The sequence below is a fragment of the Hyaena hyaena genome, unplaced genomic scaffold (genome assembly GCF_003009895.1).
Source record: "Hyaena hyaena isolate Hyena2069 unplaced genomic scaffold, ASM300989v1 scaffold_644, whole genome shotgun sequence".
NCBI classification, from domain to species: domain Eukaryota; kingdom Metazoa; phylum Chordata; class Mammalia; order Carnivora; family Hyaenidae; genus Hyaena; species Hyaena hyaena.
This window is the reverse complement of record NW_024081273.1, coordinates 51615-71791: the sequence shown is the minus strand read 5'-3', so window position 1 is coordinate 71791 and position 20177 is coordinate 51615. Positions and strand designations below refer to the sequence as shown.

The 20177-nt window shown below is 35.9% G+C and overlaps 1 protein-coding gene across 2 annotated transcripts in view; it reads right to left on the bottom strand.

Annotated features, from left to right (window-relative positions):
* The window catches only part of ZPLD1 (zona pellucida like domain containing 1), an 82882-nt gene that overhangs the window by 24166 nt on the left and 38539 nt on the right, over window positions 1-20177 (bottom strand). For both annotated transcript variants that reach the window (XM_039216590.1, XM_039216591.1), the window contains exons 5-7: window positions 8431-8651; window positions 4978-5159; window positions 3556-3628 (exon numbers count right to left, since the gene is read on the bottom strand). In XM_039216590.1, coding sequence (XP_039072521.1) covers window positions 3556-3628; window positions 4978-5159; window positions 8431-8651 — 476 coding nt within the window. The remainder of the gene's footprint in view (window positions 1-3555; window positions 3629-4977; window positions 5160-8430; window positions 8652-20177) is intronic.

Genomic DNA, 20177 nt, shown 5'->3' with positions numbered 1-20177 from the left:
AGCATACTCTATTTAAGAAGCCTGGGAAAAAAGCAACAGATTTTGAATTTTTTAAGTTATAAATTTTTAAAATTATAGTTTGAATGCTTTACTTTTGAAAAAGTTGCACTCATGTGAAGTCTTTCATTCCCAAATATGGCCAGATAAGTGAGGGAATATATGCTGTACTCCTTTCTATGAGAAATGATGAGAGCTCCTCTAACCATTCCTAATAAGTAGTAGTTTTATTTATCTTTCCTGCTCCATTTCCAAAATTCTCCAAGTATTATGTTAAAATATACAGAGCTTTATTTTTTTAAGGTTTTATTTTTAAGTACTCTACACCCACATTGGGGCTGGAATTCACAACTCCAAGAGCAAGAGTCATATGCTCTACCGAGTGAGCCCTCCAGGGGCCGCCATAGATTATATACCTGCCTCAGTAGTGTGCGGAAGAATGTTTACTTTCTTACAATTATTGTACTGCTAAGTCATTTGCAAATGAATCAACAAATTTTTCCTTCTAAAATTGCTTCTAAAAGGTAATGTTTTTACTTTTTTTAAAACTTTTTTGGTAGAGTTGCTTTTTTTACTTTTGTTATATTGTTCCTAAAATTAATTATATTTATTTTAGATTTTTTCTTCAACTTTGAAAAACATTCATAATTACTATAACACTATTTCAGGTTTGTTCTTTCTTTATCTGCTCAAAAGATACCAATATTTAGATACAATTCACAAAATCATCTTTGCTTTCCATTTCCAGAGAGGACAAAACCAATACATTTATATTACACAAAAATAAGGCCACAGTTCAACTGGACACAATCCACATGTATGGAAATTGCATAGTCAATAAAAGTAAAAGTAATTATTATTTTTTATAAATAAAATTTCCCTAAGTACATTTACTGAGTGCCAGAATACATGGATTTAAACAATTGCACTGAATTAAATACAAGTTTTCCTTTCCAAATAACTAATCAGAGAATAAGAGTAGTAGATATGGAATGTAACTTTTCATCATTCAAAAACTGCATGTGAAATAGAAAGACTTGGCCACAAATAATTGTAAAATGATACTTAATTTGAAATGCTGCAATAAAATTACATTTGGACAGCTAAATGTTAGCGTTTCAAACAAATAATAAATATGATTTCAGATCAATTAGTGAAAGTAAACCAAAATGTTTTTCTCATGTAAATTACTAGGGCTTTTTTTCCCCATTATTACAATATAATTGACTATATTACCTATGCTGTAATTTTCATCTTTGTGACTTATTTATTTAATTTATACATGGGAACATGTATAAATTACTAGTTTGGTAGTGCTCTGTAACATGGCAAAATACTATGACCATGTCATGTTAAAAAAGTAGTTCGGGGAGTGAAACTCTTCTATATGATAGAGTAATGATGAGTGCAAGTCATCATGAATTTGTCAAAACCCAAAAAATATACATGAAGAGTGAAACTCAATGTAAACACTTCAGTTAATGCATCAATATGGATATTATAACAAATATACCTCCAAATTCAAGGTGTAAATAATAAAGGAAATTGTGTACAGGCACATGAAGTCTGTGGGAACTCTGTACTTTCAGATCAGTTTTTCTGTAAACCAAAAACCTCTCTAAAAATGGTCTATTAATTAAAAAGCATACTTTATGGAGAAATGGTTCAATTTTATTAAATCAAAATTCAGTTTAACTTTTTAATTCCACCATTAATGATGTCTTTATTGCAAACTGGCTAAAAATGAGATGTGTCTATTGTTTTCTGAAATATTTTTCTTCATCCTGTTCTCATCAGAGATCTTAAGATGTTAAGTCTTGTCAAATAGTCAAATAAAAAGCGTGAGACATCAAAACAAATGAGATGTGTTTTGACATTACCTATTTCATTTATAGTCTGATATCAAACAATTGGTTACCTTTTTATCATAGAATTAAAATCTTAAGGTTATCACCAAATTATAGGCTTTTATTTAGCATTAAGATGCCAGAAAGTTTTTGGAGTGTCTGGGTGGCTCAGTTAGTTAAGCATCTGACTTTGACTCAGGTCATGTTCTCACAGTTTGTGAATTCGAGCCTCCTGTCAGGCTCAGAGCTGCCTGCTTCAGATTCCATGTCTCCCTCTCTTTCTGCCCCTTCTCTCTCTCTCTCAAAAATAAATAAATGTTAAAAAAAATTTTTTAAAGATGCTAGAAAGTTTTTGAAGGATTATGTCTTATTAACAATAAGAGAAAACTATTTCCAATGATAAAGGAAAGACCCTTAGAGCAAAGCTCTCAACAAATCCATGCTTCTAATTTTTATTTGCTGCTTTTCCAGTAAGGGAATGGTTTAATTTCACAAACAATAATGGTGTTATTAAATACCATTTGGGTATATATTTTTTTTACTTTTTTAAAATTAGCCGTTTTCATCTTTGTTTCACTCAAAAATCATCAATAATGCTGAACCCAAACCAGTCACCTCAATTCTACCTCAGGATATATAAATTCATGTATAAATCAGCAGATAGAAACTTCCCAATTCAAAAATACTGCTCAAAACAATAATAAATATCTGACCATATTGATAATGAATACTGGCACGTATTTGCTGAGTGCTATAGAATCAAGTAAGTTGGCAGTTTCTCCCTGCAGAGGAAAGTTTAGAAATGACAGAAAGGCCATCTTCATTCCAACACATTTTAATTTGTTGTTTAGAACTCAGTGGTGTCAGACTACAAACTTATAAACACGATTTTTTTAAATGCCTTTGGAAAATGTCCTACTACAATATTTATAGCTCATTATATTCAAAGTATAAAGCACTGACTTTTAAATCAGTTGCATGAATTATAACTCAGTGCCATGATGACATGAATAATAATGTAAAAATCAGATTCATAATTTACAAAAATGTTGGTTGATAGATTGAAAAATTGATATTTAAATCAGGCATTTAAAATGTATGAATAAAAATTTTAATCAACATGAAAATATCATTTGGGGGATTAATGTTAGAGTTATAAATAGAAATCCATGTATTTTTCATGTTTTGCTGCCGCTGCCGATATTTACATGACAAGAGTTTAGACAATCCTATGTAGTCAACCCAAACTATTTCAAATTTGACAGAATTGTCATCAGCCGAAATCCATTTTAAAAATGTTAACACATTCATCACCAAGCATGCCCTCAAGGGAAGTATCATTTGGACTTTTCCTATCTTTTTATCACAAAAATATTACTTCTAACATCTTGACCCTGACTATGGCTACACACACACACACACACACACATACAAATATATACGTATAAATGTAGATAGACTTAGAATAACTATGTAGAATCACATTTACAAAATAAAATCTAAGTCATTTATCAACTTTTAGAAAACAATGGAGTTTTTAGTATACCTTTATCACTAGGATATATAAAAATGGTAGTAAAGATGGATAAATGTTACCAAAGTATAACGAGGTTAATGTGGCTTTTGGTAGATCTTGATATAAAATCTATCCACAGAAATGGCTCCTCAGAACAGTGAGAGAGAACATAACATCCGTCACCCATCAACTTACATTATAAAGGAGCAGGTTCAAAGTGCTGACAAATGTACCATTGTTCTCTCTCACAGAAATAGCAGCTGAGGACCTAAAACAGATTTAGAAACAGGAAAGCATTGATAGATTTTAAATTAAAAGTTTCAGTTATGCCTTAATGTTAGATTTAAGGCACTAAAAGTCTTAAGTAAGCTTGACATACTTTTACCTGGGTCTGGAGTAGGCACATGATTTAAATCACTGAATATATCAAAAAGCAAGAGAGACCAAATAAAGACAAACTGTTCTTTATGATCTTTTTACTTATAAAGGCATCTTTCCATTTTGCAATTCATATATGAGACTTTAAAGAAAAAATGTCATTCCAATATAATTTGAATCTGATACAAATACATTTTCATCAATCCCATTAGAAGTTTCATGATATCAGGGATTTTGTTTTACTTTGTTCACTGCTAGAACATTGCTTGGTACATAGGAGAAGTATAATAAATATTTATTGAATAAATGAATGCTTTTCTGTGTACACTCCAGCTCAGGGATTTGTTTACTGGGAAAGTGAAGTAGAGCAGAGTGAGATTGTGACACCCTCATGGCCCACTTCCCTCCACACCTGTATCCTTTAGACTCAAAGCCTTTCTTTTCTTGTTCTCCAAGTCTTGTTTTTCACCAAGATATTTATCATCATTGTGCCATTAAAACCAGCTGTGACCATTTTTTATCTGAAACAGAATGTGGCCTCCACGTTCCCTCATGACTAAGATTAAACAATAACGACACCTTTGTGATAGCAAGCCCTAGAACTGGAAAAATAAAATTTTCACTCAGTCACCCCACTTCATCAAAAATATTTGACAAATCCAGATGACCACTGTAACGTGGATATAACCTTGTCTTGGAGTATGTCCTTTGGGAAAAATGAATGAATACATGATTATAAACAGTCCATATCTGAAGCTCCTTAGCTCTGGGTGAGGCCACCTTGTGGGACCATGAGTACTTGTGCAGTTGACATCTCAGCAAGAGGCATGGAGTCCCCAGATTCTGAGGCATCAGAGAGACTGAAGCCAAGAAGGACCCAAAAAATCAGTGACTGTTCTATACAATGAAAAGAGGACACCTTCTGGACTGCATAAGCACTTAGAGTTCTCAGTGTTCAGCAATTCTCAGAGGAGTGAGAAGAACCCCCAGGCAGAAATCTGACTAGTTTGAACTAGTTTTAATTCGGGGTAAATATATACACCTGATCTGTTGATAGGGGTCATAACAACATTAAATAGACAGACAGACAGAAAGACAGATAGATAAGACTTAATATGGTTTCCAATACTTTGAGTTTGGCTATTCTCAACAAATCCTGCTATCTTTCTAAGTCCCTTCAGGGAGAAAAAAATGACTCAAACATAAAGACAGAATGTGAAACTAAGAATAGTTACTTACGAGGCAAGCTGGGTATTATTAACCAGGTATTCCAACGGATAACTGCAACTAAATTTGTAAATCAGTCCAGGTAGATAGCTGATGATTGTTGGTGGGTCTGGAGTATCAATGTATCCAGAAATATTTCCTATTTGTACTGAAGTTGCATTCCCATAAGCACTGACTCCAGGAATTGTGGATACCTGTTGGAATGGTAGATCAAGTTCAATGATTAAATAGCTGTATATAAATCTAGGCATTTCCCATATGCAAAATAAAACATTGGACCAGATCATTTCTTTCTTTTTAAAAAAAAATTAATGTTTATTTATTTTTGAGATAGAGAAAGAGACAGAATGTGAGTGGGGGAGGGGCAGAAAGAGAGGAAGACACAGAATCTGAAGCAGGTTCCAGGCTCTGAGCTGTTAGCACAGATCCCAACACAGGACTCGAACTCAAGAACCATGAGATCACGACCTGAGCCAAAATGGGACACTTAACCGACTGAGCCACCCAGGTGCTCCTAGACCAGGTCATTTCTAGAGTTTGTTTCAACTACAACATTGCATGGATTTGACATTATATGTATATAATGCTACTTATAAGTGATTAATATGTCTTTTAACTAAATACAACTTCATATTCACCAAAGATACTATTCATATTTCATAAATAAGAAAGGAGAGAGAGTACATGTTGAGAGTACTACAATGAGTCATTTAAAAATGTTTACCAGTAAAGCCCAAATTCTGTGACATGGCTTAAAATATCTCTGTTTCCCACTTTAGCTTCATATCCCTGTAATCACACACTTGGTTAACAATTTGAAGCAGGGGCGCCTAGGTGGCTCAGTCTCCTAAACGTCATACTCTTAATTTTAGCTCAGGTGGCGATCTCACTGTGAGTTTGAGTCCTGTCGGGGTAGCCAGCTTGGGATTCTCTCTCTGCCCCTCCCCCCTGCATCTCTCTCTCTCTCTCTCTCAAAATAAATTAAAACATTTAAAATTTTTTAAAAAATGCCCCAGCCAGCCACAAGGCCCTCTATAAGGTTTTGTGCATGCTCTCTCTGCCTCCTTTCTCCCCCACTTCACCTGACATCTCCTGCTCCTTCCCTGGATCTCATCAGCTTCCCTAGGCAAGTTCCTGACTGTCCTACAACAATGTTCGTCTCCATCATAGGAGGAGTCACAGTGCGTTGAGTGGTCTCATAAACTGGCAGTCCCCTTCACCATAATCAGAGCTCTTTGTGGGTAGGGAGTTCCCTTAGCCTTTGCCTTTGCATGGTCAGCATCACACAGTGACATCAGCAGCTTGGGACTCCTGAGATAAATTTTGACCAAATGCATTAAGGTCACAGTTTTTTTCTGATGGTCCATCTGAGGGTCTCCCTCTCTGGTATATACATGGAGATTCTCATCCCTTTCCAGGGTAATAGTTCATAGATGAGTTTCAAGAGGATGAACTCCCAGACTTTATATTAAAATATTGTCCATATGTGTATTTTCCTGACACCGATTAGCTCTCATTGTATTATTCAATCCCATTAAAATTTAAGAACCACCACTTTAGGAATAATCAATAATGCTCTTGACTTTCATAATAATGTTCTTGACTTTTCATAGAGGAATACAGCTCCTCCCATTACATAAACTACAATATGATGCTCAATAAATACTTGTAGCAGGTATTATGGAAATCTATAACACTTTTCAACAATAGAATAAACTTTAAGCAGGAACCTAGGAGTACACAGGCAAAGCTGAGGCAATTATCTAGCTAATTCATGAACAGAGCCAGAATCATTATAATTGAAAACACTTTTTTATTCCAATCCAGTGACGTAATAGTCTACTTAATTTTTCCCATGTAGGATTGTCCCTGGAGCAAATTCCAAAGCTGGTGACATCTATGCAAAACTGAAAGTGTAAGCAAATCTTCGCCTCCTCTCACATTTGCCTGACTGACTAGCTAAACATACCAACTCTGTGAAAACAGAGCAAATAAAACACACATACACATATGTAGCAATTTTTATACCTAAATTATTCAGCTTAAAAAAAAGTAAACAGCAAGTGTGTGCACACACGCACAGACATGTGCACACACACACAGATGCTTTGCCTGGCACTTCTCCTGAACTGTTTTCTTGGCAATAGGGCAAAACTTAACTCTAGAGAAGAAACTGCCATGAAGGAAGGACCCTAGAGTACAGTGGGAGGAGGGAAAGTCTGGCTCTCCACGTGGGTTTCTCCTTCCACAAGGAAACACAGACATGTAATAATCAGCCTGCATCACACTCCCTCAGGCCCACCTCATAACCTCTCTGTGCACAACTCAGAGAGATGAATAAATGTATTTAATAAAAAGAGTCAACAATGCTCAAGCTGCAGGCTTGGAAATGGTCATGGGCACAATATTCTAACTACCCCCTGGGAAAAGATAAAGAAGGAAATCAGAGAAATCTTTTTCCTGTCTCCCATCTCCCATCAAGTCTTAGAAACCCTGTCCTTAGAGGAATTAAGCCTTCCCCTTTAATCCCAAATAAAAATTTATGAAGAAGAAAAGCTAGCATCTCCTCGTTCACTGGGCTAAGTGGTCACACTCACTGTATCTCCTTTTTGTCTGTGCTAGGATTTACCAATAAGATTACATTCAAAGAAGCAAAATGAAAAATAGTGTTCAATGAATCTCAGTGCAATACCCCTCAAATCACAATATTTATATTTCAAATTTTAATTCTTGGGAAAATCAATTCCTTATTCAATTCCTGTGTGTGTGTGTGTCTGTGTGTGTGTGTGTTCAGTGCAAGCATAAATAAACGAATAGAGTAGACTAGTGGCTCTGTTTGGGGATGGAAATATTTGATTTTCACAATGACTAGAGAGATTTCCTTTTCTGAACAATCTACTGGGATTTCATGAGTAAGACTGAGTATGAAAAACATTTTGAAACTCAAAGGACAGTCCCACACAATGGAGAATATTACACCAGAAATGCTGACAGTCCTCTTTCACACAACACTGGTTTGGATCATTCCACGGTAAACACGAACCCTAGGAGAGTGTAGGCTTCCCGCTCTATATTTTATCTTTCTTTCTGAATGAGGTCACTAAGAGGCAATAGGTCTAGGGATCCATTGTCCAACTCGTTGGAACAAACAATTTCTGTGTGATAAGACAGTTCCATAAAAAGCATGAGAAACATAGGTAATGATAAAACATAGATAAATATTCATCAATGTCACTCGTCGCTGTGACATCTTGAGCCCCTCCACTGCTCAGCTACAATAAGCAGAACCATTACTGGAAAATAAAACTGTATGTTTGAAGCCTCACACAGGAAAAGGAAGTGATTTGTTCAGTTTTATTGGAATTTTTTCCTCAAAGATAGATTGGGCTTCTGATGACTTCATGAAATGGGGAGAGATTTTTGTTGTGACCCCAAACCTAGCACAGGAGTTTACACTCATCTTACCACTAAGCTGTTTCCACAGCCCTCCAAGGTGCTGAGATTGATGATGAAAATGACCACCGCGGGAAAGGTGTTGTTATTGATGAACCCCCTGCAGTGGGAGTCCCCATGCCTTCCGTTCAGTGCCAGATCCGTTTCAGAATAACCCGAGAAAAGTACTGTGCAAAAATTAATCTTCATTGTAATGGCCTGCACCCCACAGTAGACATTGATGTCTCTTTCGGCTGAAATAAAATATATAGAAAACAAATATTAGTCACAAAAGCACAGTGCAGCATATAAGGATAACTATAACATTCCCTGATGTAGTTACTCATCACCTCAGTCTGTTTAACTCATTCCTATGTTTGAATATGCCATAATCCAATGCAAAAGCTGTTAAGACAGGTCGCTAGGGAAAATATAGTCTTAAATTTAGTTATTTAGGAGTTATAAAACATTCTGTTTCTTTGTGTTTGGTATATAGTAGATTTGCATTAAATGTCAGTTGAGTGTTACAGAATGATTAGAGAACTGAGGGAGGGAAATCAGGTTTGCAGAGAAAATTCAGAACTAGAGTAATTATCTGAATTATTCAGATAACCTGTCTAGAGTAGACAGAATCACTGCAAGTGATAAGTTTTCCCAAGTGTAAGGAAGACGCAGTTAAAAATCCCTCACAAGCCATATTGCTGAGCATTTTGGTGTTTTGTAACCCATCTTTCCCAGGATGGAGAAACATAAGCCATCCATCAGAATTCCATTTTATTTTGCCTATATTAAAGTACTCTAGGGAGAAAGGAATGAAAACAAATGTGCTGATACTACCAACAAAAATGCATAAGAAAATTTTGCCAATGACGATGCCAAAATAAAAGGAATGAACTACGCATGGAAATTTAAAACAACATTTTCCCAGTTTCCATGACTACTCCATGAGTTATCAGTGATGGGATCCACCAGGTCTGTACAGGTGACTGTGCACACACACACAAGCTTTTCATATCTCTATGTAGTTATTTTTCTACATGTAATGAAAATATATGTAGCCAATGGAGAGGTTGGCTGCTAGGCAATTCCCCAGAGGAAGAAACTTATTTTAATTGTTTTTGGTAACTGTTACAAGTTTAATCATGTGCCAAAAGATGCATGAAGTCCTAACCCGTAGTCTTTCAGAATGTGACCTTATTTGGAAATAGGGTCACTGTAGATGTAATTAGCTTAGATAAGGTTACACTGGAATAAGGTGGATCTCTAATCCAAAATGACTTGTCTTTATAAAAGGAATGCCATGTGAAGAGACAGAGACATAAGAAAGATGCTATGTGAAGACACAGAATTGGAGTTACACATCAACAGTCGAAGAATGTCACCAAAGATTGCCAGCAAACCACCAGAAGCTAGGAGAGGCAAGGAAGGATTCTACCCAGAGCATCAGAGGGAACATTGCCCTGCTGATACCTTGATTTTGAACTTCTAGTCTCCAGAACTCTGAGGCGATAAGTTTCTGTTTGAAGTCACCCTGTTTGTATCACTTTGTTATGGCAGCCTTAGGAAATTAACGCAGCAAGCTTGCCACTTTTTAACACTCCATTTTACCACTTAGATAAAGAATCAAGGGGTGCCTGGGTAGCTCAGTAAGATGAGTGTCCAACTTCAGCTCAGGTCATGATCTCACAGTTCGTGGGTTCAGGCCCCACATCAGGATTTGTGCTGAGAGCTTGCTCAGAGCCTGGAGCTTCAGATTCTGAGTCTCCTTCTCTCTCTGCCCCTCCTTCAATCATGCATTGTCTTATTCTGTCTCTCAAATATAAATAAATGCAAAAAAAATTTTAAAGAGTCAAAAACAAGCATCAGATTTTCTAAATGTGAATATAAACAAAATAAAAACCGACTAAGCTATTTGGAAAAATAAATCCAATTGTTCAAAAAAGGAAAAACAAGCAAACTAAAAGATAATTTTAGTGAGATGATGTTCACCTAAGTAATCTGCAAATATCATTCAATTTATGGCATAGAATTAATTCACTTAAATACCACAATTATAATCTAAGTGTAAATATAACCCAGCATATTTCTTTGGAGTATTCATTCTCCATTGTGGTTTTTGATGGCTAAGTGAGTCATATTTTGAGAATGTGAATAAGTAAAAATGAAAATTTCTATGTTCGGCTATGATTTTAAACTCATCACAAAAAGAAAGAAAATCTTTTTCATGGTTAAAGTTAGAGAGAAAGATGGAAGATCTTTTTCATGGCCAAAAAGCAAATATTAGTCTAGTTGTTATAGAAAACTCCAAGCAATATTCCCTTTGTAGGTGAATTCATTATGAAGTACATAGGAAATAATAAGTACTACTTATAATTGGGAGAATCTCTTTGTTAGCTTTCAGCAACATTAGCTGTTTAAATGCAACCATAACTTTTAATGATGTTCTTTACTAAAATAATAGAGTTCATTTTAGTAAATGAATGTCTACAATCTTCAAATATATACATAATATATACATTTAAGTTTATTTATTTTGAGAGAGAGTGCATGCACACACATGCAAGCTGGGAAGGGGCAGAGGGAGAGAGAATCCCAATCAGACTCTGTGCGGTCCACACAGAGCTCAATGTGGGGCTCAGTCTTACGAACCATGACCTGAACCAGAATCAGAAATTGGTCGCTTAATCGACTGAGCCACCCAGGCTTCCACATCTTATATCAATTGATTGCACTCCATCTACATGCTATTCCTTCGCTCATGCCACCATTATCTCTTGGCCTAGAATATTACATTAGCTTCCTAACTGGCTCCTTTATTTCCACTCTTAACCCTCTCTAATTAGTACAGCTGTTAATATATGAATCCAATCATATATTAACGTCAAATCTTGCCTCTACTCAGATCTTCAAAGCTATTCGTTTCACTCAGACCAAAATTCTAGATCTTGAACCACATCCTCAAGACTCCCCTTGATCTGCCATCTTCTTATCTCTGCATTCATATCTCTCTCCCTACCAGCCCCTTGCTCCCCATGTTTGTTTCACTGAACTCTTTTGCAGTTTTCTAAATGCATCACCTTGAGTGATGAAAGCCAGAGTAGTTGTTACCTCCTGGGATGGAATTGTCTAGAATAGGAGAAACAAGGACATTTTGTGGAGTGATAAAAATGTCCTCTATCTTGATCTGGGTAGTAGTTACATGAGTGTATTCATATGTTAAAGAAAAACAAGGTGCACCCTTAAAATTGGTGCATCTTATTTTATATAAATTATTCCTCCACAAAACGCTGTGAGCATTTTAAAAAGCCTAGTACAGATTTGCACAAGGCCCTTAATCAATGCTCTTTTCTCTGCTTAGGATGCTCTTCATACCCCCAGTCTTTGTCTAATTAACTCCTATTTATTCTTCAGGTCTTAAATTTCATTGTTCTTTCCCCCAAAGAGTTTCCAGATCCCAAATCTAAATTATGCCACTCCATTATCCTGTCATATAGCCTTAAAATCATGTAGACATTTGTGTACTTGTATATTTGTCTTCTCTATAAGCTGAGAGTCCTGGATTGCAGAAAGCTATAATACTCATTGATGTGAGTAATTAATTAATTAATCACATGTAATATTGGAACAACAGACAGCACTAAGGATTTACAAAGAAGTCGTTCTTGTTCTCAGATCATAGTCCATAAGAGGAGATAGCTGTGGCCCAGTGTGACAGAAAGATTGGGTAGAGAACTTTGGGGCAGTACAGAAAGTGAACCTCACCTACACCCGCTGGTTAGGAGCAGCCTCCTGGAGAAGATGCCATTGACCTGAGTTTTGAAGTATCAATAGGGGTTAGCAATATAAAGGAGTGGAAATTTTATAACACAGAGGGGGCAGTGTGAATAACAATACAAGTGTGAAATATACTGAGGCTTGGTTGAGAGCTGGACAGCTCTGTTTTCATTAGAATTTAAAATACGAAGGAGGAAATGGCAGAAAATGAGGTCAAGTGGCAAACACATAGGCAAAACCACAGGTAACCTTTTCATACAAAATGGTCTCTGTAAGATAACAAAACATCTACCTCAATGTCAGATCAAATCTTAGCTTCCAGGGAGTTTACTAAGAACTCTCTTGATGTCCAGTGGATAGAGAATTAGTATCACTGCATTACTTGGAATATCACAAATGTATTGAAGTGAATACATATCATTAAATATGTTACAGAGAGGTAGTATCATTCCCTGTAGTTTAAACCAACTGAAGACTTCAGTTTCTTCACCTTTGTTTGAGAGGAATTAACTGATACTTAGAATAGTTTTATAAATAGCAAAGATTACTTTGTCCAGATGTAGAGCTCTCTTCAGCTTTCTGTGTTTAACTGAAGGCTTGTAACTCCCGAAATGGAACTGAATTTGCTACAAACTGATCCCACTAGGAGATATTATAACAAGAGAAAGGTTTTTCATAGTGTAAGAAAAGAGATCTGTTCAAATCCATCCTAACCCAGTTTTCTAAAGACTTCTCACCGTCCCTTCAGAGAAACACATTTTTTCCTAGTTGTAGATACTAAAGACATCCATTCAGCACAACTTTTCCATTTGTGAAGCTTTGTGGAGGGAGAAAGGATACTTTAAGTTGCCGAAGGGCAATTTCTGCCAAAAGAAGAGAATTTTTTTTCTCAGAGTTCATGAATAACAGTTGTTCTTGACAACTAAAATTTTTTGGAGCCTTTTTATTGTCTAATCTCTGGACTGAGTTGTTATATCCTTTTGAACAACACTTGAGTATGAAACAACTCAGTAAGTACAAGTTAAAAACAAAAATATCAAGGAATAGATACCTTTAGATTTTTGACTTTTAGTGCTTTATGTTTAAAGACTCAAAGCATTATTAAAATGGCAGGCCAGCTTCGAGCTTATGTGCAATTACACTGCCAAAATGGCAATTTTCCCCCTGATGTTTTAACTAAGTTAAGCTTTTCATAAGACTAAAAACAAAAAATGCAGCATTAAATTGAATTCAGGGAAAAAGAAAGAAATGCTCTGCAGTTATCTTACCTATCAATCAGGCAATGATTTTATCTCACAATTTTGAAAAATATTCAAATTTTTAATATACTGTCACACTGTCAACCATCTATCTTACCACATATAAAAATGTGTCTAGATTTGGAGTTGAGAGAGTATTGTTACCATATAAATGGGAATAAAGAGAGGATGAATCCACTTATACATATGAATAAAAATCTCGTTCTACTTCTCCATTCCCAATAAAGTTCCATTCCTGGAATATCTAACTACACGTTTCCCTTTAGACACAATCATTGACAATATATTTGTAGCATATCATTCATATATCTAACAAGTATATCTAACTTTGTTCTTTTCTTCAATGGTTCTATACTTGACTAGCTTAATTTCAATGGCACCCAGATGAAGCTAAAGATCCCTAGCTTTTGATAGACTGAAGGATTTTCATATCATCTCAATACTGTTGAGACCTACATTTCTTTCACTAGTATCAGAATATTTATTTTAACATTTTCTAATTGTTCCCTGGAATAATCAGAGCACAGATCAATACAGTTGTTCAAATAATTTACACACACATATTCCATAATAAAAACATGGCAACATCCCTCAAAATTGGGCTGTCGGTTGGTACTCAGCCCCACAAAGCAGTGGCTCAAAATATTCTTTCACCACTGGTCTGAAAATGTAAAATTCTGCATGAAAATCAGCAACTCTGAGGTCAGTACATAATATTTTTAAAAAAGGTGAGGTACACAGGAGTTTAAAACACAAAATCAGAGCCGTCAGTTTTACATAAGCTAGAGGCTATTGTTCCTATTTAGTTTCCAGACCTAAACTACATGCCAATTCATGTCAACAAAGTATTTTTTAAAACCATTTATTGTATACACATTACATGTCAGTTTCTGTACTAGAATCTGAAGATAAAGGCATTAGTAGACTCCTTTACTTCATGATGCTCATGTTTAATTAGAGGAGACAGAAAAATGAGATGATTATAACACAGCTTGATAAAGATGTTATACCATGTTATATACAACCAAGTCTCCATAAAGGAGGAGCGCTTGGAAGGGATTGTTGAGAAGAAATAAAATTATTCCAATGGGCTACATTCCATAAGAAAATGATTAGGTGATGGCATGAAGTGAAAGGGATCTCAAACTGAAACTCAGATTTCTAGCTTTAGTGGGTGTCTAGATTATTTCCTGAGATAAAGAATGCAGGAAGGAAAAAGGAAAAACTCAGTTTTTGAGGGGCTGAGGTATATGTGGGACACTCAAATAGAAATGTACAACAGGTAGTCAGAAATATGAATCTATTATTTGGAGAATAGAAAAGACTGAAAAATATAAATTTAAGAATCACTAAATACTCAATGTATTACTAATACATAATGATAATAGATGAAATACCCAATGACAGTATTCAAGAGGAGAAATAAGCTGAAAACAGAAAAATAATATCTATGCTGTCCAGTAATGACACTGTCCCTCATTTCCCAATGGAAAGTGATTGTTCTCCTGCACTGTATCTTGCAAACCTTTAACTGTGACTCTAGTGTTCTGCTTATATTATATCTGAGAATGGATATTCACTTTCTCAGTAGATTATGAACTCATTGAAAGCTATGGATTTCCCCAGAGTGCCTAACAAGCACTCAGCAAATGTATATTAAAATATTATTAATTCAATTCCTTCACAAACAGCACACATGGTTTCTAACTTTTAATAATGAGTTGTAAGATTCACAAATATGTATGCAATTAATACAGTTTCATCTTGAATGTTCATCCAGAACACATATTTCCTATCAGTACTCTGCCACGTGCCTGAGATGATTCTTGTTTTTTGAGTTTCAGACAAACATCGATATCTTTAATGTCAGATGTTTTCTGACTTCCAATTGAGAAAATTCAACCCATTAAGTATTATGAAATTAATAGATCTTTTTCTATTTTGGGGGGTATTTAACCTTTTAAAATAAATTAGTCTTGGTAACTAATTACCTTGCCTTATTATTAATAATGATTTTTTAAAATTATTTTCCCTTAACAGTGATAGATTTACTGATTCCTATTGTCATTAATAGCAAATAAATGCATGACAGCCACCTGGCATTGACATACACAGGAACAACACAAAGCAAGCAAGATGACATGAGTACCATGCTCTAACCAGCACTTCTTCTACTGTGCATGTATATACTACCAGCACATCTTATTAAAATGCAGATTCTGATTCAGTAGACCTGGGTTGGGGCCTGATCTGTGTGTTTCTCACAAGCCCCCTGGTGACACCAATGCCACAAGTCTCTTAATCAGTTGAACTGCTTAGTCACTTTGGGCAGAAGCTAACCCTTGGGGTGGATTCTATCTAGTAGACTTAAGCACTGCCACCAAATACTGATTTGTATGATTTACATGCTGACAAAAGGGAAAAGGTTGGTTGAAAAGGGATGAGAGAAAGGGAGAGAGAGGGGGGAGGAGGAATCATGAAGGAGAAGATGCCTTTCCTTGTCTGAGGAACTGTATTTTTTTTTAAATTTATTTATTTCTGAAAGAGAGAGAGAGAGAGACAGAGAGAGAGGGAGAAGGCAGGAGAGGGGCAGAGAGAGAGGGAGAGAGAATCCCAAGCAGGCTCCGTGCTGTCAGCACAGAGCCAGACATGGGGATCGATCTCATGGACAGTGAGATCATGACCTAAACTGAAATCAAGAGGTGCCCTGAACTGGTTTTGAATCTCAGTGAAAGAGGGTTCATAAAAACCTTCATGAGCCTGAGTCAAATAAATCTATTTGAGTGCTCAGGTGGCTGTGTGTGAAACAGTTGGGAATAGAATCAGTCTTCTACCCCCACTTCTACTCCATTCCGTAAACCACAGCAGTTTAATAATAACAGGAGGGGCACCTCAATGGCAACTATGCCGTGAGCACTCTCCAGAACAACTGAAAGATCACAGGGTGGGGGTCGGTGTCTGTTGTGAGCAAGTGGGGCTCTGTGCAGGTCGGACGCATGTGCTCCTGTGAATAGGATTATACCTCTATTCATGCGCTGGCTTAGATGCACTTAGAAGTAGCATTGGGTTGAAACTGATAGTATCAACCAAAACCTGTTCAATATAACAGGAGGAACCTATTCCGTATGCTGGAGTGCATTGCTTTGTAGTGCCATAGAAAGCTAACCTGCAAATAATCGACTTCCTGAACTCCAACAGACATTCTAAAACTAATTTATACTATCTTCACAGATTATAAGAGTAACTTATATATCATTTCCATTTCTATCTCTGTAAAATGAGAGGAGTAATATTTGGCACTATATAAACTTAAAATTGCTGAGAGAACAGATACTATGTCCATTGTTTTAACTCATTTTTTAAAGATACTTTTCCTCTTAACAAGATTTTATAGGGGCGCCTGGGTGGCTCAGTCAGTTAAGCGTCCGACTTTGGCTCAGGTCATGATCTCACGATACATAGGTTTGAGCCCCACGTCAGGCTCTGTGCCTGGAGCTGCTTCAGATTCTGTGTCTCCCTCTCTCTCTGCCCCTCCATGCTCTCTCTCTGTCTCTGTCTCTCAAAATAAAATAAAGACATAAAAAAATTTTTTTAAAGATTTTATACAATATCAAGGTTTTGGTGCTAAAAGAGCAAGAACTCCTAAAGGGGTATTGATTTTCATCTACACAAAATACCAGCAGCTGATGAAGAATTTAAGGTGGATTAGGAATTCAAGTTTCCTCTGTACACCGAACGGGGTTTCTTGCCACCTTGGTTTTTCACATCTGTTTCTAATTAGCAAATACAAGCTGTTGTTTCTAGTGCCTCAGGAAATTCATATGCAGTCTAAGGCAAATTTTGCAGACTTATATTCACACTAGCTGCCCTATGTTCTCTGGAACCAGAAGAGATTGGTCATTTTTTTCTGGCAGGAAAAAGCATATGGGTTTTACTTATACAAGCAGAGGAAGTGAAAAACTCATGTAATAAAGAACTTCATTATTGAAATAAAGAAGGGGGTGGACTCTGAAATATTCAGTCACTGAACTTGCTTGCCACTGCATTTTATCACTTAGATTAATCAGGAAGTGATCGCTGCCTGGATCACTTCTTCTGCCTCATCTGGTCTAGTAATTGTAGTCACAGGTGCAAGGTAGAAGGCAGGCATCGCCTGGGCAACTTGGAGACCAAAACACTACTACTATGTAGAAAGGCAGGAGAATTGGTCTTTCTTAACATAGAAAGGCCAAAACATGTTCCCTTGAATAATTAGTCCATTATCCACTCTTTGTCTTTGGGCACAGAGAAATGCAATGGTTAAGCAAAGCCTAACACAATATCGGAGTTCATTTTCTTTGACCAACCTCTAAATTCTGGTAAATTTGTGATGTTTAATTTTATTTCCTATGAAACATTGCTGTTTATTGAAATATTAATTGGTATTGTAGGAAAAAAGATTTCCTTAGTCAAGTAGGTACTAAAAAGACTAAACAACTTCTCCTATTATATGATTTTTCAGATTCCTTAATGTGTAATTCCATCGTGATTCTGTTAAATTTGTATTCAGAATTCACTTTAGGGCATCATGGTTTGATGGAAAGAGTCTTGGTTTTATATCTCTGTCAATTTCTAGCTTTGCATCATTAAACAAACGCTAATCCTCAATTTCCCATTATAAAATGATTTTAAAAGATTTTATAGGTTTGTCTAAGGAATACAAGAAAGAATCAGTAATGTGTGTATCATTCAATAAATGGATTGATTAGTGTTTACATAGAATACAAATAGTTTAAATAGAATACAAAATGACAATTTATGTAACACTGACTTATATTTAGTTTCCCATGAGTGGTTAGTTCACCATAAGACAGTGTCAGGCCACCAAATTTCTGGTACCAGAAGCTTAATCTTTCCTTGATTGTCATTAAAGACTTCTTAGAAGTTAAGGCTAAGCCTTATATGCTGCCATCTTCAAAAAAAAAAAGGAGACAGTTCCAGAAGGTGTTTGTCAGTCATAGAGGCCAAATGCATTTATCCACATATTTAATTTAGGGCAAATAATTCTATGGTACTCTAAAAGTCAACTGTGGTTTGAATTTTATTCTGGGAAGAGCACTACCATAATGCCAGTGGAGTATAAGTCTGTTCCCTGCTATTAGCTTGGATAGTCAAGAGTTAACTACCTTTAAAATTAAATGGTATCCCTTTAAATTTAAAATGAATTAGACCATGGCAGTTCCCTAGGTCCAAGGATAAATGCCATGGAAATTAAGGAAAATAGTTCTAATGTCATGAAACAGCAAAGGTCAGATAGGGTGAGATGATTACTTTCATCATTATTAACATTACTTTGCATTTAGATAGCCCCTCTCCTTTGCCAGACTCATTCTCATTCTATCCCATGGCTTACTATCTGAGAAGCTCGTGGAGGTCCTGATGACATGAAGGGTGATCCTGATGTGGAAGAGAAGCCAAAAGTCAAGAGGGGAGTGAGCAATTAACCTTTATGCTTTATTTGCTCACTCTGGTCTTCTGCAAACAACCTGCAAAAATGGGCTCACTTGAAAATAACACCTCTATAGACTTAAAGCCTCTCCTGGGACTTTGGAGTTATTGGATCTCAGATTTTTTTAATATAGATTTTACATTGTAATAAATAAATTGCGTGTGTGTGTGTGTGTGTGTGCGTGCATGTACATTTGGAAAGTCTGGGTATTTGCTGTCTAAGTGGGACAATACTAAAAGTGCTAACATGTATAAGGTCAAATACAAATTAAAAATAAGAGGTTTAATTCTCCCTGTTTAGAATAAGCAAAGAAACTTCTCCCTTCCTTTTCTTAAACCATTTACACCAGAAAACCTGTAATTATAAATACTTTCTCTTTTCTTTGAAATGTATAAGTCCTTTGAAGACTAGATAGGCCTCTGCCTGCTGTATGACCTGGGAATCTTATTCAAAGATCTGGGAACCATCTCTTGAAAGTATAAACATCAAGGAAAATAACACTCCAACCTCACAGTTTCTGTGGGAGAACAGGATCCTAACCCGGGAGGAAGCATGGCTCCAAATTACAAAAGTACTTCCTTTTGTAAAGGTATGAGTTTACTTTTCCTCTAGATAAAGCCAATGTGCTAACACAGATGGTCATCCCAATCACCAGGTATATTTAGAATGAACTATATGTGACAAATGATGCTGTCAAGTCCTCTTATTTGAGGACTAGTTATGGTATCTTGAAAATATATGTAATGGGTTGTATCTGCTTGGCTATATGAAAGAGCAAGATTTCTCTCTGCAATCTCTTGATAGATTGCTTACAATGAACATCACATTCTAGTTAATGCTTGCTCAATGATAAGTGTTTTCATCTCTACTATCTTACAGAGAGCATTTCTGGATTGGGGGAAGATTTTATTTTTAATTTTATTTCCTAACATAGGACTATGCTTTTAATTGGAATAATGGGCTAAGGAAAATAATAGTATATTTTGTGTCAGTTGTTCTTACCTTAAATGCATGGTAGACTCTTCTGCAGGGTTTAAAATACAGATTCCCAGCACCACAATCAGAGATTTGGACAATACATATTTGGTATAAAACAGTAAACAGTTTTGGGCTAAAACACTTTTAATAACCATCCCAGGTAATTTTGATGTAGGTGGTCAGTGGGCACCATTGTAACTGAATGTTTTAACATCATTTTTTAAATGTACCATATTTCCCTATGCTGTCCTTCTCACTTCCTGGCTCATTTACTTCTTTTA